General features: G+C 37.6%; 1 protein-coding gene across 2 annotated transcripts in view; it reads left to right on the top strand.

The window, feature by feature from the left end:
* Positions 1–23,118, top strand: part of COL28A1 (collagen type XXVIII alpha 1 chain) — a 153,269-nt gene that overhangs the window by 61,050 nt on the left and 69,101 nt on the right. For both annotated transcript variants that reach the window (XM_044246092.1, XM_044246093.1), the window contains 7 exons: positions 2,489–2,557; positions 3,909–3,977; positions 13,395–13,466; positions 14,198–14,266; positions 16,994–17,065; positions 20,345–20,413; positions 21,064–21,132. In XM_044246092.1, the coding sequence (XP_044102027.1) occupies positions 2,489–2,557; positions 3,909–3,977; positions 13,395–13,466; positions 14,198–14,266; positions 16,994–17,065; positions 20,345–20,413; positions 21,064–21,132 (489 nt within the window). The remainder of the gene's footprint in view (positions 1–2,488; positions 2,558–3,908; positions 3,978–13,394; positions 13,467–14,197; positions 14,267–16,993; positions 17,066–20,344; positions 20,414–21,063; positions 21,133–23,118) is intronic.

The following is a 23,118-nucleotide window of genomic DNA, read 5'->3' as shown; positions in this document are numbered from 1 at the left end:
CACCTGCAACTTCCTGTTGCCTTTAATGCTGGTTCTTGGTGGGAGTTGTTGTTCTTCAGCCTTAAAAAATATCTCTTTGACTTCTTTTGTTTTCTTACCTTTTTCTCTCCAAATTTCCAGGAGAAAATTATTTTTAAGGTAGACGTGACCATATGGAGCTGACCCCTACTGGATAGGAGACTGAATAGAATGCATCATTTCTAAACTACTCTGAACAAGAAAGGAATTTGTTTGCCCTTTTAAGACAGATGATTAATTCCTACTTAAATGTAACCTCTGTTTATATAGTTATTCATTTTTCTTCTTATCCTTAATTTGACATGTTTACCCATTGAATTACTGTTGTTATTAGATCTTCCTAATTCTCTTACAGAAATGATTTCCCCCACTCATCTGTTTTGGGGGAGCTCCTGTTTTCAGGAACATGTTGTTAACATGCCTCAAGGGGCCTGTAGATTTTCATGAAATGTTTGGTGGCTTGACCACTTCAACGCTGTTATAAATTGGAGTGAAAATACAAATGATCACATTTACATGTGTGCACACATATATGCATGGATCTCTGAATTTTTTTGGTTCCTTGTTATGTATCATGTTACTTATAGATGATTGTAAAAGATTTTTTCTAATAACATTATGATTTCTTCTCATAATAACCTTAGCTTTATTAAACTGTTTAGACTGCTTCATCTTCATTAACCAGAGAAAATGATATTTACAATTAAAAAGTAAACAAACAGTTGTATCTTCCAGCTGGAAAAAAGGGGATTATCACTTGTAATAAAATAATCGTGTATCTGTCACCATTATTTACACAATCATGGCTTGTGGGGTGTGAGCAAAATAAAACTTTAGTCTTTCCTCATCAACCCTTTAAGTATTTTTTTCAGGGGGGAAAGTTTTTTCAGGGGGAAAAGTTTTTTCATTTTCTTCCTGTGGAAGAAAATATTAATGAGTTACACACTTTTCCTATCACTTTTAGGAAATAAAAAGTTATAGTGTCACCTCTAAGTTGTAACTCATGGCTTTAATTGTATAATAAAAATTATCTAATCAATATATTAACTTTCCTTTAAATATTCATTTATCTGGTATGAGTTATAGGGAGAACCAGCAGTCCATGGGAAGGAATGTGTTTCTCATCCCTGCCAGGTCGAATCAAGGATGAGAGTAGAGGGGGAGGTTCTTTCTTGGCTTATCTATTGTCACACAGCTTTGGATCCTCTAGTCTTGACAGATGTTTGACAGTGAGTTTCCTTGTGGGGCTCCTACATTGCTCCTGTGACTGCCACTCTTGGGACATGGATGATAGACTCTCTTCCTCCAGCTGTTTCTCCCCCATCAGCCTCTGTTTTTCTGGCAGCCTATTCTATACCGATTCTCTCTGTTGGATTCCACTGCTCCTCCAGGTCCTCTTGGACAGGATTCCAAACGATTCCAGGCCAAACCTGTCTCTCACATAGGGTATATCTAGCCCACAGAAAAAAAAACTTGCTTGGCCTTTGCCCTGACCAACCCTGGATAGATGGGCTGATCCAACCCCAGCCCTCTCTTGGCCATCACCATCCATTTTGGCTTTCGCAGGTGTGAGTCAGACACAGGTCCCTTGTGTTGCCAAGGCAGAAATCAAAGCCAACAAGTGGTTTCACAGAAGCTCTTTCTAGAATGCAGTAAAGAGAGAAGCAACCCAAACCCCTCCCATTTTCTTCAAAGAAAACACTTCATAAGATTACTTTCTCCAAAAAAGAACTTATTAATCCTATCTTCTTCCTTTTTTTTACTCACAATGTGGGAATCTAGTGTTTGGACATTCTTTAGTCCGGTGTCTACAGACTATTGCTTCTTAGAACCTGAGGTCAAATCTTTGATTTAACATCCTGATATATTGTGATTGAGACAGCTAGACTATATGTTTACCTGCATAGGACTAAAATGTAAAATAGGTTAACGAGAAGGAATTTTGTCTGATTTGGAACTCCAAGTTGGCATGGTGTCCCTGTTCATCGGGGTCTTCAGAGGTTCTGTCTTCATTCTTGGATGTCTGTCCTTCTCAGGGTGTTTTCCTCACCCACATGATCCAGAATAGCCACTGTGTCTTTACTTCAGTCACTGCGGAAGGAGAATAGGGGAGGGAAATGCATGCCTCTTCCTTTAACATGAATCTGCAATTGCACACATCACTTCCGTTTGTATCCCAGTGGCCCGAATCCAGTCCATTTGGCAACACTTGGCTGCACCAGGAACTGGGAAACATGGTCATTATTCTAGGCAGCTATGCAGGTGAGCTGCAATTCTCTTACTATGGAAGAAGGGGAGAATGCATATTATGGTTTTACTAGCAGCCTCCGCCATGCCATTCAACAAATACCGAGTATAACTAATATATGTTGGGATGTGAATTCCATTTTCACTTTAAAGGGTCTGAAATCACTTTTATCCAAATTTCTTAATTTCACTAATGCTATTTTTTAAACATTTTATTTTAAAGGGAATCCAGGGTCCTATGGGTCCACCTGGTCCACAAGGACCTCCAGGACAAGGCTTGCCTGGTTCCAAGGTAAATTTCAGAATGGGAGTAGAGTTTAATATATCTATGGTCTAGTTGCTATTTCCTGGCCAGTAGCTAGTGCATTGGGAAAGCAGCAGATGAAATGAACTTAAAAATCAGATTCCTACTAAATGCAAATGGTACTAATATTTTTGGTGGTTTAGTTAATGTAATATATAATCTTTACACTTTTAGAAGCATTTATTTAGACAATCTTAATTTATTGTTTTCTTTATTACTTTGTTTCAAGAGACCCTCTTCTCGAAATGGAAGCTACCTGTGGGCTGGCTAACCCATTCTCACCAACAGTCCCACAGTCGGCCTACCTCCTGACACATTTAATTAAAGAGATGGAGTCAGAAATAAAGAAAAACTTTCTCTGAATGTGGGAATCATCTTATGTCCTAAATTAAAACCATTATTTATCCCTTAGGAAGAGGCATGGCCCTTCTTATTTAACAAACTGTCCTTAATGCTGCTTCAAATGATCACTAACCATTGTGAAATAAATACTACCCTGACTGTAGTCACCTTCCAGCATACTCCTTAGGGATAGCCAAGTAAGAAGTAGTTAAGCAGCAGAAAGTTACTGTCCTTGAGGTTTTTGCATTGGGCTCATCATTGGAAGCTTGGGTTTTTCTCTCTGCTTATGATAGTACCCTTGATTTACAGTCATTCTGACTTCTCATGTGTCAATTTCAGTTGTTGTGGGATATAATTGCCTATCTTCCAGGTGCCCTACACCTTTTGAGTATGCTACCTAGCCTATATATAACGTTTTAGATTTTATTTACTTATTTGAGAGAGAGAGAGAGTGAGTGAGGTTGGTGGGGGGGGGAGGGAGAAAGCACAAGTTGGGGGAGGGGCAGAGAGGGAGAGGGAGAAGCAGTCTCCCCACTGAACAAGGATCCTGACATGGGGCTCGATCCCAGGACCCTGAGATCATGACTTGAGTTGAAGGCAGATGCTTAACTGACTGAGCCACCCAGGTGCCTCTACCTAGCCTATATTTTAAGCCAGACCATTATATATTCCAAATTTGGTAAACCTCCATCCACCTGAAGAGATGTTAGGCAAATACATATATTTGAATTATAAACAGACATATACTGAAATAATATATATTAAAAATATTTTTTCATGTTTTATATTACTATATATCATGAGTATTAATATCAGTAATATATTAACATCTATCTATTATGTATATATTTGAACTTATATATATGAATTGAGCACATAAAGCTTGGTTTTAATCTTATTTTGTTGATACAAGAGAGTGCTTAGCTCTTAAGGCAGGAATATGTTATTTTTATTTTGTTGCTATAATGACATACTCTTTAAATACTTTCCTCACTAGGGAGAAGTAGGCCAGACAGGAGCTACAGGACCTAGAGGACCAGTGGGAGTTGGAGTACAAGGCCCAAAGGTGAGCTGACCATACAGATCAGAAACAATTAGATAACTTACGTTATATTATGTAAAGTTTCATTGGTATCCAAATGCAATACAGGTCATGCATGTGTCATCTGTTATTTCATCAGAGAAGAATATTTATTCAGAAAAGTGTTTGATGCTCTGTGTAACTCTTATTGTTTAAGAAGAATCAAAAATCTTATTTTATTTTGAGGACTGCTACTGGATTTTATTCATATATTTATTAGTATCAAAGGCCCTCTTTTGACACAGAGCAATTCTTTTTCTTTAAGAACATTCTTGTCTGCATATTATAAAACAGAGCACCTAGCTCAGTAGGAGTTCAGCAAACAGTGCTTCCCTTGTTTTGTTTTGCGGTGGGCTCACGTTTCAGGTCTCGGTTCAAAAGCTACCTACTCAGAAAATTGTTCCCTAACCCTAAAGTACGTCTCCCCCATTCCCACGACACAATGATTTTTTTATCTCAGCATGCTCTTGCCTTTGCTTTTCCCCTTCACCTCAACTGGCATGTTTTCTGCAATACTTTTCATCTTACTAATCACTCAAGAAATGCAGTGCCCAACATTGGAGCCACCAGCCACATGTGTTTCCTGAACACCGGGAATGTGACAAGAGTAAAGTGACATGCGTGGTTAGCGTGAAACACACGCTTGATCACAGAGCTCGACACAAAAAATGTGAACTACATCCCTAGTACATTTGCAGATTGGTTACATACTGAAATGACATCATTTCAGACTTACTGAGGTAAGTAAAATACATTATTAGGATTATTTTCACCTGTGTCTTTTAACAGGTGTGGCTGTTAAAGAAGAATAGGCATGTTACATGTGCATAAAACATATAATTACAAATTATAAATATAATATTATATTATTATAATATATAATATTCTTTATGTTAGTAATTATATTATAATATATAATAATATAATATAATTACTAACATAAAGAACAAATACTAATATAAATAGTAATAAATAGTAATAATAGCTGCCACTATTGGTTTTGATGTGCCATGTAATATGCTAACTATGACATATATGTCACTGTACATATATTCAGTGTACATATACATATGCACACATATGTTGTCATATGTGTGCCGATTTCAGAGAAACAACATAGGATAGTAAGGCTCAGCAATTAGACTACCTAAGCCTAAATCCCAGTTTTGCCATTAACTAGATGTGTAATTGTAAGCTTCTCTGACTTTAGAAAACGAAATATTTCAAACATACTCAGTAGCGTGGAGGAAAGCACAAAGACCCCCATGTATTCCACAGCTAGCTTTATTATATGTTGAGATTTTGCCATGTGTATTCTAGCTATTTTTCTAAAAAGCATTACAGATATAGCTAGAGGCTCTGCCTCTGCTTCTGCCACCCATGACCCTGTGCTCCCTCACCAGACATAATTATTACCACAACTTGGGTGTTTAGCATTCTTTTGATGTTTTTATAATTTTCTCATGTATGTTTTTATCCATAAGCTACATATAGCCTTTGTGTGTTAAAGTTCTTAAACTTTACATAATGCATCATTCTGCCTTATATTTATATTCAGCCTCATGTCTTGTTTTCATATACCTTTTTTAAAAAGATTTTATTTCTTTAAATTTTTTTTTAGATTTTATTTATTTATTTGACAGACAGAGATCACAAGTAGGCAGAGAGGCAGGCAGAGAGAGAGGAGGAAGCAGGCTCCCCGCTGAGCAAAGAGCCCAATGCGGGGCTCGATCCCAGGATCCTGGGATCATAACCTGAGCTGAAGGCAGAGGCTTTAACCCACTGAGCCACTCAGGCACCCCAAAAAGATTTTATTTATTTATTTGAGAGAGAAAATGAGAGAGGGAAAGAGAGTATGAGAGGAGAGAGGGTCAGAGGGAGAAGCAGACTCCCCACTGAGCAGGGCGCCTGATGCGGGACTCCATCCTGCGACTCGAGGATCATGACCTGAGCTGAAGGGAGTTGCTTAACCAACTGAGCCACCCAGGCACCCTTCATATACCTTTAATTCATTCATTTTCATTGCTCTATGGTAGTCTATTGTATAAAAATCTCATTTAAAATTTATCCGTTTTCCTATCGACGGACGTTTAAATTGCTTCCCATTTTTTGCGTTTGCCAACAATGTTGCCATAAACATTCTATGAGTTTCCTTTTGTGTAAGTCAGACTACACGTTTCTCTCACTAGTTGGTAATAGATGCTACAAGTAGAATTGAAAGATCATAGGGTATGGGCAAGTTTCCAATTTTGATACCATGAAAATCCTGTCCAAAGTGGACAATGCACAAAATGGTTCTGCCCATTCATCCTCCTTCTAACGGTATGTGAAAATGTTCTTTTCTCTACTTTCTTGCCAACATGAAGCATGTAAAATACATCTCATTATTTTAATTTCTATTCCCTGGTAACTGAACAGTTTCTGGACGCTTAATGGACCTTCAGCTTTTCTCTTTTGCAAATTCCTGTAAATATTCATTCTTTTTTTAGGTTTGGTCTTCCTTTCTTATTAAAGTTCTTTCTATATCTGGGTATTAATCCTTTGTTACTTGCAGATATCTCCCGGGCTATGGCTTATCTTTTTTACTTAGGGTACCTTTTACTATACAAAAGTTGTAAGTTCTGATGTATTGCTATCCCATTATGGTCTGAGCTTTTTAAATATTATTTAGAGACATTTGTTGGCTCCAAAGTCACAAAGATACTCATATATTTTCTTCTTAAAATTTGGGGTTCTTGATTTTTAATGTTTTGGTCTTTAGTCCACTTACCATTTCTTTTTTGCATTTAGTATAACATAGCGACCTTTTTTTACCCAGATGGACAACCAGATGTCCCTGTGCGGGTTACTGAATAGTCCGTCCTTGCTGCACTGTTGTATATCAAGCTTCTCTATACGTGAGGATCCATGCCTGAGCTCTCTTTTTGGTTCCATTTTCTATTTATGTCTTTTAGTGCTATGATTTCTCTGTCTTGATTATGATAGATTTGTAATAAGTTTTATCATCAATAGGGAAAAATACTCTCAACTTCTTTCCTGGTTACTCTTGACTCTAACATACTGCTTTTAGGATTGACTTGTCAAATCTGATGGAATATCCCATTGGGATATACTCTTGGGATTGCATTGAATCTTTAGATTAAATATTGAGTCTTTCAAACCACAGCATAAAACTAATTTTTCAAGAAAATATTTGTCATTTTATCCACAAAGATCTTCTAGTTTTTCAGTTAAAAATGTACATTGGAGAAATTTTTTTGCAATTGTCAGTTGCTTCTTTTTCTACATCTTTTAATTAACTATTGCAGGTCTGTTAGGAGAAGTATTTTGTTCGTGGTGGGGTTTTGCTTTGTTTTGGTATATTGATTTTTGTATTCAGGTAGCTGATAATATCTCTTATTATTTATAATTGTTTGTAAAGTCTAGCTTTTTTATTCCCTGTGTACATAGTCATATTGTGTGAAAATAAAAAACTGTTTTCTTTTTAGTTCTTTTTCTTATTTTTTTAAAATTTTACAGTGCTAGGATCTCCAGTGCAATGCTTAAAGGAAATGACTTCAAAGGAAGTGCTTCTGAAATTTTACTTTAAAAAATATATATATTTTATTTATTTATTTGGGAGAGTGAGAGAGAGAGCACATTCAGAGAGGAGGGGAAGGGGACAAGTAGATTCTCTGCTGAGCAGGGAGCCTGAAGCAGTGCTCGATCCCAGGACCCCAAGATCATGACCTGAGCTAAAGGCAGATGCTTTTGAGCCACCCAGGTGCTCCTAAAACTTCACTTTTAAGTGTAACATTTGCTGTAGGTTTTTGCTAGACAACCTCTATTAGGTTAAGATAATTACCTACTGCTTCAATTGGACCAAAAGTTTCTTATTACTTATAAATGAGTATTGGATCTTATCCGATTCTGCATCCACTAAGATAATTGTTTTATGTTTCCCTTTTAACTTGTTCATAATGGCATATTAACATTTCCAGAATTTTTAGTTGTTGAACCTTCCTGGCATTCTTGAGATAAACCCAACTGGTCATGATATATAACTTGTTTATGATAGCAACTTAATCGACTAATCTTTTATTCAGGATTTTTGTTTCCATTTTAAATAATTTTATTTATTATGTGGTTGACATACAATAAAAGCACATGGTTAAAGTGTACGCTTTGATAAAACATATATGTGTATATATGTTCTTGAAACCATCACCAAAACCAAATAATTAAAGTATTCATCATCTCCCCCACAGCAAATTATTATGTGTCCCTTTGTAATACCATCCTTCCATCTCTCCCTAACTTCTACTGATCTGCTTTGCAATCTCTGGTAACTATTGGTCTGCTTTATGTCATTATAAATTCATTTGTATTCATTTGTAGAATTTTATGTAAGTGGAATAACATGCCAAATAGTCTTTTTTTTTCTGTCTTCTCTTTTACTCAGAAAAATTACTTTGAGGCCCATGTTTAACATTTAGGATAGCTTTTTTGTTATTGTTCTTTTTATTGCTGAATAGTATTCCACTGTAGGAACATTTGTTCATCCATTCCTATGTTGAGGGAAATTTGATTGTTTTTAGCTTTGGGATATTATAAAGCTATTTTGAACAATTATGTACATTTCTTTGTATGGACATAGGTTTTCATTTTTGGGGGTAAGTGCCTAGAAGTGAAATGGCTGGGTCATATGGTAAGTATCTATTTAGCTTTTCAAGAAATTGTCAAATTCGTTTCCAAAACACCCTTTATTTTGTCTGTATTTTCATTGGGTATGGAATTCTGGGTTGATGGCTGTTTTTGTTCTGTTTTTTCTCTTTCTTTTGTTTTTCCTGTTTCTTTTAGTATGTTTGAAATGTTGTTCTATTTTCTTCTCACTTGCATTGTTTCTGATGAGAAATCCATTAGAATCTGCACATTCATTTCCCTACTTGTTTCTGTCTGGCTACCTTTGAGATTTTCTCTGTATCACTAGTTTTACACCATGTGATTATAATGTACCTTATTTTTGTTTTCTTCATACTTCTTGTGCTCAGGATTCATTGATTTTCTTGGATCTGTGGGTTATTGATTTCATCAAATTTGGAAATATTAGGCCATTGTTTCTTGAAATATTTCCCACTCTCTGCCTTCCCCCAGACAATGCCATGTTATTTAAATTTGGCTGCTTCACTGATATTCTGCTCATTCTTTTTTGGTCTCTTTTCTCTCTGTTTCATTTTAAATTGTTTTTATTACTGTATTTTTTCAGTTCATTAACCTGCTATGATGTCTAATTTTCTTTTAATTTTATCCAGCGTATAGTTTATCTCATACTTTGCAATTTTCAACTCTAGAAGTTCAATTCGTATCTTTCTATAACTTCATGTCTCTCTTTAATATATCTCAACTTTCCTCTGGTTTCTTGAATGTATGGAACATATGAATGCAGTACAATAACATTTAGGGTTCTTTTCTACTCTTCTATCACCTATAATTTTCTTGGTAATTTTTTTTCCAGTTTCATTGACTTCCTGATAATTTTTGGCAAGATGCCAAATTTGTGGATTTTTTACCTTTGGGGGGTTAAACATTTTTATATGGCTACATATAACTTTGAATTTCTTTACATGTCCTTGTTTCTGGATTTTTTTAAGTCACTTGAAAACAGTTTGCACCTCTTGGTCTTGCTTTTAATTTTCCTTAGGTAAGAGTATTTGGTCTTGGGTTCATTTTTCTTGACTACTGAAGCAAGACATTTCTTAGAACTCTAATCTATGCCTTCAGAATTGTGAGATTTCCTTTCTTGTCACTGGAAGCGGGTGCTATTTCTGGCCTGTTGCCAGTGGGTTGTTTTCTGGGTATTGGGTAGTTTCTTTGCACTGTGCTGAACAGTATTTACTTGACTACATGAGGGGGATACTCATCAGAGCTTCACCATTCTCTCTGTGTACCTTCTTCATATCAGGTAATCTAGTCCGTGAATTTTTGATACCTGGCTTATCTAGATTCCTATCTTTGTCTCCTTAAACTGGAGAGATTTCTGAACTTTCCCTGGGTTCTCTCTCCCTGCACCATGGCCAGGAAACTCTACCCAGTCAGTAAATTAGGTAAATTGCAGTATTTACCTGATTTGTTTCCCTGCCCCCAGGTATTATTATCCTTCATTACTTGGTATCTAGTGTCTTGAAAGATATTGTTTCATGTATTTTGTTTCGTTTTTAGGTGTGTCAGGGAAGAAATTGAATCTGGTCCCCATTCCTCCACTTGACAAGAAACTTACATGATATCTACATTCATGGGTAGTCTGATCTACAATTTAGTTTCCTTGTCCTACTATTGTATGACTTTAATTGAACTTTTGTTAACCTCATGAAATAAATTGGGTAGACTTCCCTCTTTTACTATTTTTTGGAACTATTTGTATGATAGGGAATACCTGTTCTTCAAAGAATAAAGAATTTGTAAGGCGTGCCTGTGGAACCAGCAGACCTGTGATCTTGGAAGGAGAGGAAATTAGAGACTTTCAATTGCTGATTCAATTTTTTAATGCTTCTGGTTTATTTAGCTTGCCCATTTCTCCTTATGTCATTTAAGTAATTCACATTTTTCTTAAAAGTTATTTATTAACGTTCTCCAATTGAAATTGTCACAGAAATTTTCTATGATTTTAAAAAATCTTTACTATTCATATACTTATATTTCCCTTTAATTCTTAATAGCATTTATCTGGGACTTTTCTTTTTTAGTATTTGTAATTCCTGTTAGAGGTTTATTTATTAGTTTTTTAAAGATACTACTACCCTTTAATTTTGTTACTTTTCTTATTTTCAGTTTTCAAATTTATTACTTTCTGCTCTCATATTCACCATATCCTTCTACTTATTTTTAGGTTTACTGTTCTTTTTATTTTCACTAGTTTCTCTCACTCTCTCTCTCTCTCTTTTTTTTTCTCTTAATAAATACAGTAAGGATACTCTGGCACTGTTAGAAAGTAGCACATGTCATCTCTAAACATTTTACAGGGCATATTCTTAAATACAAATGAACTTGAAATCAAGTAGCATGACTGAGTATCAGATTTGACATTGCACTTCTATGTTAGTTTCTTGGGGTTGCTGTAACAAAGAACCACAAACTGTGGTGCAACACAACAGAAATTTGTCATGTCACAATTCCAGAGGAAGTGGAGAATCAAAGTGTTTGCAGAGTCATGCTTTCTCTAAAACCTGTAGGGAAGAATCTTTCCTTGCCTCTTCCTAGCTTCTGGTGCTAGCTCCCCATGCTTGGCATTCCGGGGCTTGTAGCTACTCTTCTGCCGTCACATGGAGTCCCCCACTCCATGTGTCTGCCTTTACATGGCTTTGCTGCTTCTTCTTCTTTTGTAACAAATGCATTTTTTTTTTTAGATTTATTTATTCAACAGAGAGAGAAAGCACAAGTATGGGGAGCAGCAGGCAGAGGGAAAGGGAAAAGGAGAAGCAGACTCCCTCATGTGGGGTTTGATCCCAGGACTCTGGGATCATGATCTGCACTGATGGCAGATACTTAACTAACTGAGCCACCCAGGTGCCCCAATGTTTGTTGCTGCTTCTTCTTCTTCTTTTTAAAAGATTTTATTTATTTATTTGACAAAGGGAGAGGGATCACAAGTAGGTAGAGCAGCAGGCAGAGAGAGAGGGGGAAGCAGGCTCCCCGCCTAGCAGAGAGCCCAATGTGGGGCTCCATCCCAGGACCCTGAGATCATGACCTGAGCTGAAGGCAGAAGCTTAACCCACTTAGCCACCCAAATGCTCCTGTTTGCTTCTTTTTATTTTTATAAGGACAGCAGTCATGTTGAATTAGAACCTACTCTCATCATCTCATCTTGGTTATGTCTACAAAGACCCTATTTCCAAATGAGGTCACATTCACAGGTACCAGTGGTTAGAACATCAACATCCCATTTTTGAGTTTTCAGTTCAACGCGAAAGAACATAATCCAAAACTGAGATCCAAAGAGATTAAGTAACTTGCCCAAGGTCAAAGAGTTTAACTACTACTGGCTACTACTCAGATTTCTCCACTAATAGACTGGTCCAAATATTGTAAGATACACTCCATTGACAAGTACCTCAAAACGGTGGTGCATAAGTATGAATTTAAATCACAATAAATATGACACAGACAAATACGAATTTCTGGGAAATAAAATCTTTGCTTAGGCAGCAACCTCTTCGACCTCAGCCGCAGCAACTTCTTCCTAGGTGCATTTCCAAAGGCAAGGGAAGCAAGGGCAAAAATGAACTATTGGGATTTCATCAAGATCAAAAGCTTTTGCACAGCAAAGGAAACAGTTAACAAAACCAAAAGACAACTGGCAGAATGGGAGAAGATATTTGAAAACAACATATCAGATAAAGGGCTAGTATCCGAAATCTATAAAGGACTTCTCAAACTCAGTACACAAAGAACAAATAATCCAATCAAGAAATGGGCAGAAGACATGAACAGACATTTCTGCAAAGAAAAAATGGATCCATCTGGATAGATGGCCAACAGACACATGAAAAAGAGCTTCACATCACTTGGCATCAAGGAAATACAAATCAAAACCACAATGAGATACCACCTCACACCAGTCAGAATGGCTAATATTAACAAGTCAGGAAATGACAGATTCTGGCGAGGATGTGGAGAAAGGGGAACCCTCCTACACTGTTGGTGGCAATGCAAGCTGGTGCAACCACTCTGGAAAACAGCATGGAGGTGCCTCAAAAAGTTGAAAATAGAGCTACCCTATGACTCAGCAATTGCACTACTGGGTATTTACCCTAAAGATACAAATGTAGTGATCTGAAGGGGCACGTGCACTTGAATGTTTATAGCGGCAATGTCCACAATAGCCAAACTATGGAAAGAACCTAGATGCTCATCAACAGATGAATGGATAAAGAAGATGTGGAGATACACACACACACACACACACACACACACACACACAGGAATACTATGCAGCCATCAAAAGAAGTGAAATCTTGCCATTCTCAATGACGTGGGTGTAACTAGAGGGTATTATGCTTAGCGAAATAAGTCAAGTGGAGAAGGACAACTATCATATGATCTCCCTGATATGAGGAAGTGGAGATGCAACGTGGGCGGTTTGGGGGTAGGAAAAGAATAAATGAAACAAGATGGGATCGGGAGGGAGACAAACCATCAGGGAGCCTTAATGTCACAAAACAAACTGAGGGTTGCTGGGGGGAGGGAGGTCAGGAGAGGGTGGTGGGGTTATGGACATTGGGGAGGGTATGTGCTATGGTGAGTGCTGTGAAGTGTGTAAACCTGGCGATTCACAGACCTGTACCCCTGGGGCTAAAAATACATTATATGTTTATTAAAAAAATTTTTTTAATTAAATTAAAAAGAAAATCTTGGCTTATCCACCAGGGGGAGCCAGGCTCCATAGGGCTTCCAGGACAACCAGGAGTACCCGGAGAGGATGGAGCTGCAGGGAAGAAGGTAACACTTGTTTTTCATGTTACTGGAGTGAAAACTGTGGAACCTCACTGATAACTTGGTCCCACAGGATTTCAAATTAGACCATCCAGGACAAACTTAGTCATTTTAAGCAAACATCTCACAACTCTTAAGTTTCCTTTTTTACTTATTTTAGAGAGAAAAAGCACCAGTTTAATGGCTGAATAGTGTCTCATGCTCTCTACTTTCTCTCTGGCATTTCAACCACGGCATTCTCCAGTGACCTAGTCCCTTTGTGATTTCTAGAAAGCACTTTAATTGAAACCTTGAGAAAAACACTTTTTGCGCTCCAAAAAGAGAGTCTGTAAATCCATTCAGGAAGTAATTATAATGATTTTTTGAAGTATTATGAGTTGACATTTGAAATACTCATTTTTCAAGATAAGTAGAGAAAAACAGCAGATGGAAAGGCTGAAGGTCTTTCTCATTTTTTTTTTTAAACCAAACCATCAAATGAGAATTATGAGCCAAAGGAAAGTGAGCTTATCCTTTGAAAATTGGCTGAGAAATTGGACTTTTTCCTATTTCAGCTGCTCTGGGCTCAACTAGAGTTTGATATGAATTTATTAAAGTTGGTTAACTCCAAAATTAATTTTAAGACATTATTCTGGAGGGGCTCAGCAGAGAATCCACTGGCCGTAAAAGGAGACAAGGTGGGCTTGTACAAACTGTCCATGGAGGGTTCACTCACACATCAGTGTCATTTCCTTTAGGGAGAAGCAGGTCTTCCAGGAACGAGAGGCCCAGAAGGACCACCTGGAAAAGGACAGCCTGGCCCCAAGGTATGGAACTGACAAGGTGTTGGGGAAAGCAGACTGCTCAAGAGACAGTTTAAGAGAAATTTGATTGCTATTCCTGCTATGTCTAATATGTTTACTTTTGGCTTAAAATTATGGCTCCAACTTGTGCATTTTCAGAAGACAGCAAGTATGTATTATTCATTTTTATTTTCCTAAGATCTATCATAAAATCTATCGTAAGACCCGGCAACTAGGAAGAGTTCAACACAGGTTTTCTCAATAAATGGTCAGACTGACATTTTAAAACACATAGAAAAGAAGCCTTGAGATATATCCTTGAGACTGGAAAGTCCATACATTTTCTTCAAATATTGATAGTATCTCACACAGTAATAAGAAATATCAATTTATCGAAGGGAGGTTTCATTTTCACAACTTGGCATACATCTATCTTATACATCATAGAAATGCTGGTTGAATAAGATCTTTATAAAGATGAGAATATCCAAATTCATTAATAGATCACTAGTGACATAACCTACGGCTTCTAAGATACCAGATGTTCCTGCAGTTTTCATGTACAGTCATCAGTGTCCGTATAAAGATTCTGCAGAATTATATATGAGCAAAGTAAAAATAATATCTGCATACTTATTAGAGTTGTATTTATAATTGCATTGAAATGATCAGTGAAAGCTTAAGAAGTCTATGTCTTGTGCAAATATTGAGTCCTTAACCTTAAATGTGAGAATTTGACATTTAACTATATTTGCGGAATTTCAAACCTTTTATTGATTTATCAGACTATGAGATCTCCCCCTCTCTTTTCTTTGTGAACGTGGACAGAGAATACCTTTTTTGTGTCCCCCCAAAATACTTTTAGAAATGTGTGTCTATTAACAGTCAGGAGAACTGATGTTTTCCAGAATATACTTTTAGAAACCAGACCCCTTGGAGTTAATCATTGAAGCTGGAAGAACGAATGATGTCTCTGGGAAAGAGAGCTGAGTCTTCAATTCCACATTGTACAGTAGTTGGAGAAAAAAGTATTCAGGAGAGCATGAAGATAAGCAGAATAGTTACCATGTTAGGGAAGCGAAGGTGAGAGGGTTTCAAGAGGAAAGCACTTGGTGTTGTCAGATGCTACCCACAGAGCAAGAAGAATGTGCTGGAAAGAGAGGGCACGGGATGTGTAGCTCTGAATGTGGCTTGTGGAAAGTTATGGGGAAGAGTGATAGGAAGACGCTATGTGGCCCAGATATGCTACGGTTCAGCGCAGGCACTTTATTACCTTTAACTGGGTTCCCACTGTTGTCTTCTGGGTTATTTAGGTCAGTAAATTAAGTTTGGGAGTGAATGGAGGAAAATAACTAGTTTGCGGTTAGATTTTGCTTCTGCTGGCAGATGATAATGATATGATAAGTTAAGGATACAATAGCTGAGTGTTGTGCTTTTCTTTCTTTCTTTTTTTAATCACCTGTGTCACTGCTCTTCATTAGTTTGACCTTGGGGAGTTAATTACAATCTATAGGTAGGAGTTCACCTCTTCTGGAGGGAGTGTCTGCTTTGCTGATGACCTTGGGAACATGTCAGAAATGTGAATTCTTGGAACTCAATGCAGACCTACTAAATCAGAAACTGTGGATGTGGGGCTCAGCGATCTGTGGGCTAACAAGCCCTCCACATGATTCTGAAGCATGCTTAAGTTTGAAAATAGTAGGATAGTCATTTATGTCATAAAGGTTTTAATGGCCTCATCAGCAAACCTCCAAATGTTATTCCTTCCTTTAGCCACATTTGGATATACTACCTTGCAGTTGAGCCCTGATTTAAGGATAGTTTTGTAATGCTGTGAAGGCCCTGCTGGAACATAAGAAAATTCCTTCAGGGAAGTACTAGCTTACACAACCAGGCTGAGGAACAGCCAGGGGGCAGTTTTTAACTGAGCTCCAGGTTAATACCCATGCATCTTTCTACCAATAAAATTATTGATCTCATTTGGGAGACAGAGCTAGATTCCTTAGTGAGGAAGAAATGGGGATGGATTTGAAAAATCTGGAGTTTTTTAGTGGTAACATTTAGTATAGCTAGCTCTTTAATGCTTCCCTTCCTTGTCGCCATCTTTACAATCTGTAGATGTAAAATTAAAAATTTTTTTCTTATTCAAGTACAATTCATGCAGTGTCTTAATAATTTCGGGGATAAAATATAGTGATTCAACAATCTGACACATTTCTCAGTGCTCAAGATACATGTACTCTTCATGACTTCCACCGAGTTCACCCATCCTGCCACCCACCTCCCCTCTGGCAAATGCCCGTTTGTTCTCGCTCTTGGAAAATATCTCATTTTATGTCTTAAAACTCAAGCAGCATTAAAGCTGAAAAAGCACAGGTACTAGCTGTCTTTTCTGAAACTGTGAACGTCTCAGAAGTATGTGTTAATAAACCAATGCTGCAAAAGAACTGTGTTATTAATAAACCAATGCTGCAAAAGAACTGGGAATTCCAATTCAAGTCCTCAAAAGAGATACTGAACTTAGATTTAAAAAAAAAAAAATCAAATCATATTCAATAAGTGGTAAAGACTGAACAATTCTGAAGTCATCCAGTCTGCTCAAGAACATTGACAAATCCTGTACAGCTGAGCTGGACTTGGGACACATGGCTTGGAAATCAGTGTGAGTTGAAAACATGATCCTGATAGGGTTGCTGTTAAGAGCAAGGAGGGCTTGTTCATACAACTGTATTTTTATCATTATTTTGTCAGGGTGATGAAGGAAAGAAAGGAAGCAAAGGAAATCAAGGACAGAGGGGATTTCCAGGGCCTGAAGGGCCAAAGGTATGTTTCTTATATTCTCATGTATGCTTTGGGGAGATTGTAATTGCATCTGGTTTTAATAGAACATTAGCTTCCCACCACAAATTGGACAAACCAGTTCCTTCTCAACAAATCCAAATGAAAAAAAGGCTTTAGAAAACATACTATTTTGGGCCAAACAGAATGGAATAAAGAGTCCATAAAATATGTGATCTTCACTGAAGCATTTATGATACATAGAGACCTTCTGTATGTCCATTCTTTCAAGTGACCACCAAATATTCAGAAGTTGGGATAAAGTTAAGACGGTCGGAGGTACTGATTCTCTTCCATTTTGTTTTGTGAAATAACAACATGGTTCCAGACTGAGAGGCAAGGTTGGGGGTAGTGATGAGCAGGGCTTCAGAATGCAGGAGAGTAGGATTTTCCTGTTCTACCTGGAACCTTTTGGGACCAGTCACCTCAATAGAAAGCAATAACAGTGTCTGTTTCCCAGGATGTCTGTAAAGACTGAAAGAGTTAATAAAGCACTGAGCACTGCTCCTGGCACATAGCAAGTGTTCGGTACATGAAGCTATTCAGAGAGGAAAAAAATCACTAAGGTGCAGTGAAAAGTAGGGGATCTATGACCTGATAAACTGACCAGGACCAGAAGATGAGGATGAAGTAAAGGAAATTGCAAGATAGGCAATCAAGTGTGTGTCCTGACTTAGCCAAAGAGAATATTGAGGTCATCTGGATGTGTCAGGAAACAGAAATTGCAAACCTAAGAGAGTTAAGGCTTCTAGGAAGATGCTAATTGTAAGGAGACATGGAGTATGTTGAAGGACTATTAAAGAGACAAACAAATGTACAAAAACAGTACTGGCAAGATAAGAGCAGGTAGAAAACAAATCACCCCCTGTCCACAAGCCATTAAGCTTCAGTGTCTGTCAGTATCACCTGGGAGTTTGTTACAAATTGGTATTTCTTGGTGCCGTGCCCAGACAGTGGGATTTTAGAAAGTTGGTGGGTCCTAGAAATCTATGTTTCTTAAAAAAGTGTCTTGTATGTTTCTTAAATAAGCGTCCCGTGCTACAGGTAATTCAAGGAGCATAAGATGAGAAATGCCATTATATAAGGAAAGTGTTATATCAGTATTAATAACAACGGTTAGGGGCGCCTGGGTGGCTCCGTGGGTTAAGCCGCTGCCTTTGGCTCAGGTCACAGTCTCAGGGTCCTGGGATTGAGCCCCACATTGGGGCAGGGAGCCTGCTTCCCCCTCTCTCTCTCTGCCTGCTGCTCTGCCTACTTGTGATCTCTCTCTGTGTGTCAAATAAATAAAATATTAAAAAAAAAAACGACAGTTATTCCTTATATCTTACTCTCTTCTTCAAAGAGTATTTTCCTGTATTTTGAAATAAAGCTTTTTTGATGAAGAACTGCCATATTTTAAAGCATAGTCACAATTTAATAAAGGGTCTTTAAAAGAATTATATACTATCTATATATATTTTCGTATTTTTAAAAAGTAATTGACTTTAAAAAAAGAAGAGTAGAATAGATGAAATCTAGAAGCATAATTTTGGTTAACCTGGTTTAATGAGAGTTTTAACAGGTTGATAGTGTTTTTCCTTTGCCATAGGATTGAATTGCGTGGTTATCTGTCGCCAGAATCCTGGCTCTGTCATGTGCCAGTGCCTTACAGATTTGGCATGTACATGTGTGGCAGGAGCTGAGCCCCGGTGGGCTGGGGTGCTCAGCCTGTGGGTCTTACTGGATAATCAACACAGTGGGAGGCCTCAGCTGTGAAGGCGACTGTGGTCCAGGGCAAGAGTCATCAGGGAAGTGTCTGATTGATGGAGTCCCTCTCAGAGGAAACAGGGGGCCAAGTGAGCAGCTCCCACCACAGAGGTCAGTTCAGCCTCTAAAGCAAGGGGAAGGCACATTTCTTGGAAAGGCACAGATAATATTTCAGGCCTTGTGGTCAAAGAGCCACAAGGTATAATGTGGTCACTTAAATAACAATGATTTAAAATTCGGAAAATTGGGGCACCTGGCTGACTCACTCAGTAGGTAAAGTATGTGACTCTGGATCTTGAGGTCATGAGTTGAAGCCTCACACTGGTGTGGAGCTTACTTAAAAAACAAAACAAAATATGAAAACCATTTTTAGCCCAAGGCTGTGTGAAACCTGGCAGAGGGCCATATTTAGTCTGAAGGTGGCACTTTGTCACACCTGTCCTACATCAGTAGTTTCCAAACTGATTGATAACAAATCCCTAACTAGTCAAAATAAATTTCACCACACTTCAATATAGGTTTATTCTTTAATTGTAGTTTTAACTCATAAATTATAATAATATGCCATGAAATTTACATAAATAGTTGAAAATTTAGAAGAGAAAAAATTTATAATGAAGCCCTAATATTTTCTTCTAGTATCCCAAATGGGTCATTTTGAATACCTGTGGTTGTGTGTACCCTTTTTTAATGACAATTGCTTTGGATAGTGTCTTGAAGTGAGATAATTGTACCTATATCAGAATTTCCAGAGAGGCCTCATAAAACTCATATTCCTGGGCCAAGCTCCTAGACCTATTGAATTAAAATCTCTGGGGCTGAGACCTGACCCTATATTTTATCAAATTCCTCTGATGATTTGAGGATCACTGGTCCAGAACCAGATGGGACAGAGATATTGTTTGAGTCTTTCTTGAGACTCAATATTCACACACACACACACACACACACACACACACACACACAGACACACGACATTTTTTAATTTGAAATTCCATCGTTTTTACCATAAACTCCCTAGTTCTAAAAAAGTGATATGAGCTAAGATACAATGGAAGACGGATATACCATGGGTTTTAAAATAAAATAACAAAGGAAAAGATTAGAAGGAACTACAGGAAACATTATTTACTTACCAAGTATACCCAAGAACTTATGTTGAAGAAAACTGTTGTAATTGAACAAACATTTCCCTCTGAGTTTCCTGACATGCAATACAAAAAGGAAGCACCATGAATTGCATAATTTTATTAACTAATAAAAGAATGCACAAGGGATAAAAATTTCCTAATATTGAGAAACTAATCGAATGCATTTATTAAAGGCCCTGAAATGTTCATCATCAAAAACTTTAGCAGTGATTTAGCAAAAATGTTCAAATATTTTCACATTGATCTGTGAAACAGCTCATAATATTTTAAAATGCTGGAAATACATTTCTATGTTTTTCCTAATATAATTCTTATATATGGTTTCTTTGATTGTAATGTAATGAGTATTTTGCTCTTTTCTTTTTAGGGTGAACCAGGAATTATGGGCCCTTTTGGGATGCCCGGAGCATCAATCCCTGGACCACCTGGGCCAAAGGTATGCATTTTTGGGAGTGAGTGAGTGAATCAATGAATGAATGATTGATTGAGTTATAACTTGGATCTTTGGCAGTTGGCGTGGGGAACATTCATGATATCAGTAAACTAGAATTTTAGTTTTGGAAGAACCCCAAGATTTTATCTGGTTCAACCCTGACATTTCACAAGTAAGCAAACTAAAGGCTAGCAGGAAATTGAAGATTAGAAACAGGTTTCTTGCTCCTGGTCTTGAAGTTGTCACTTCACCATGAGCTACCTCTACCAAATTCTAGACCCTAATGCAGGTAAAAATTTATTGTGTTTATTCAGAAGAATCTAGTAGGATTAATAATCAGAGAGTCTGGCAGAAAAGAAAACCACTCAGATTTAAGAGCTTTCCTGGGTATTCGTATAGTCTAAATATTTGAGTCTAGATAGCCACTTATTTCAGTGGCCTTTCTATAAACAGTTGTCACAGTCCTCACTGACAGCTTTTATTTGCTTGGTATTTGAAATCCCCCTCAAATATATTAGAGGAAGCTACTTCCTCAAGATCCGAGACTGATAGATTAAGCCCTTTATAAATTGCCTCACTCTTTGGTGTTTTATGCTATTATGGTTTCTCCCACCATTTAAAGCCTGAAACTGAACATTATTTGAAATGTGCAGGGAGATAGAGGAGGACCGGGGATGCCTGGATTTAAAGGAGAACCAGGAATTGCTGTTCGAGGACCAAAGGTAGGCTTTATTTGTGTTCTTTTTTCCCCTCTATAAGAGAGAAGGGAGGGGCACCTGGGTGGCTCAGTGGTTAGGGTGTCTGCCTTCGGCTCAGGTCATGATCTCAGGGTCCTGGGATCGAGCCCCAAATCGGGCTCCCTGCTCGGCAGGGAGCCTGCTTCCCTCTTTCTCTCTATCTGCCTGCCTCTCTGCCTACTTGTGATCTTTATCTGTCAAATAAATAAATAAAATCTTTTAAAAATATATAAAAAGAGAAAGAGAAAGAGAGAGAAGGGAAAGGGGGATTAATGCACAGAAAATTGATAGTTGAGACTTTTCTCCTCACTCCACAATGATGGACTCTAATGCGAAAGTACACTATCATTGTTTTTAAAAATCAAACCATCAGATGATCCATTTTTCATGAATGTGGAGGGATGATAGCTCCTATGGTTAGATTGTAGATGACTAAACATTTGTTTGAAAATGCTTCTTTTGTAATGTCTGTGAAATAAGAGATTATATGACCCGTAGCTTCCTTATTTACATATTAACAGCCTAGGTATCTCTTTTGCAAAACATTGTCCAAGAAGTTCATGTTTGGGACCTTTACTGAATTCAATTTCTCTGCTTTGTTTTCCATCTTTCAGAGTTGTTTTAAATGAAAATGCAAATAATCATAGGAGATGACAGTTTTAAGTAATCATATCTATTTTCCATGGCAACAAAGCACCATTTCCCTGCTTACACAAAACTCAGCATGACAGCAAAATTTAACATTCCAAATGTCACAAACACATCCCATCCCTGTTTATGAGAACGGGCTTCGGGGCTCCATATTCAGCACTGTATCAAATTAGTAGCATGTTTTTATGTGGTTTTGAAACCGGCTTTCGTTCTGTCAGATTGCCTCTTCTGGATAAAAAGGATCCATCCAGTACTAATAGCAGTGATTTTCAAAACTTCAGAAAAGAAAACTTAGAACCCTCTTTGAAATACAATGTGAAATCTCCTATATACTGTTATTAAGTTGGAGAGAGCTCCTTTTAAAGTTGGAGGGAGGATCCTCACCTCCATTGTTCCTAATCACTTTTTAAAAATTTTTTATTTATTTTTTAAATTTCTTTTCAGTGTTCCAGAATTCATTGTCCATGCACCACACCCAGTGTTCCAGGCAATCCATGCCCTCCATAATACCCACCACCAGGCTCACCCAACCTCCCACCTCTCGCCCCTCCAAAACTGTCAGATTGTTTTTCAGAGTCCATCATGGTTCATCTCCCCTTCCAATTTTCCCCAACTCCCTTCTCCTCTCCATCTCCCCATGTCCTCCATGTTATTCCTTATGCTCCACAAGAAAGTGAAACCATATGATACTTGACTCTCTCTGCTTGACTTATTCCTAATCACTTTAACAGTTGTTCTTGCTAGAGTGACAGTTTACTGGTTTACTGGGGACACAGAAGGTTCTGGGATGTGGGATTTTCAAGCTAAAACAGAGCCAGTCCTGGGCAAACTAGAACAAGATGGTCATCCCACTCGCCTGACTCTGAGGCACATGGCAACCCAAGCTATGTAGGAGGCAAGGAGAAAATTCCAAATTTCCTCATGCTAAAACTATAGCTATGGCCTTTATCAAGAATGTTTGGATGGCAATTTTCATATAGTTTGATAACTTCCTGAATCTGCATATTCCTAGTTCCATGATTTAAAGCTACTTCTCTCTACTTATACTTTTCTTTACAATAAAAGTAAAATCCAGTTAAATGTGCGGCCTAGATTTATAAAGATCCCCACCCTGTTTTTTACTGATCATTATTGGCATTGTTGGTGATGTATTTAATTGATGTGTTCCGACTCCTTACTCCACAATTTTTCTAATCCCTTGGCCTCTAACGATACTCCTTCTGTCATTCTTCCCTAATGCACTACTTTTTAAGCCTTTCAAAGGTTAAATGTCAGATGGAAGTCTTGGCACGTAATTCAGTTTTGCATATGACTTCAGGG

This window comes from Neovison vison, chromosome 4 (genome assembly GCF_020171115.1).
Source record: "Neovison vison isolate M4711 chromosome 4, ASM_NN_V1, whole genome shotgun sequence".
In the NCBI taxonomy this organism is placed as follows: Eukaryota; Metazoa; Chordata; class Mammalia; order Carnivora; family Mustelidae; genus Neogale; species Neogale vison.
This window is presented reverse-complemented; position numbering and strand designations above follow the sequence as displayed.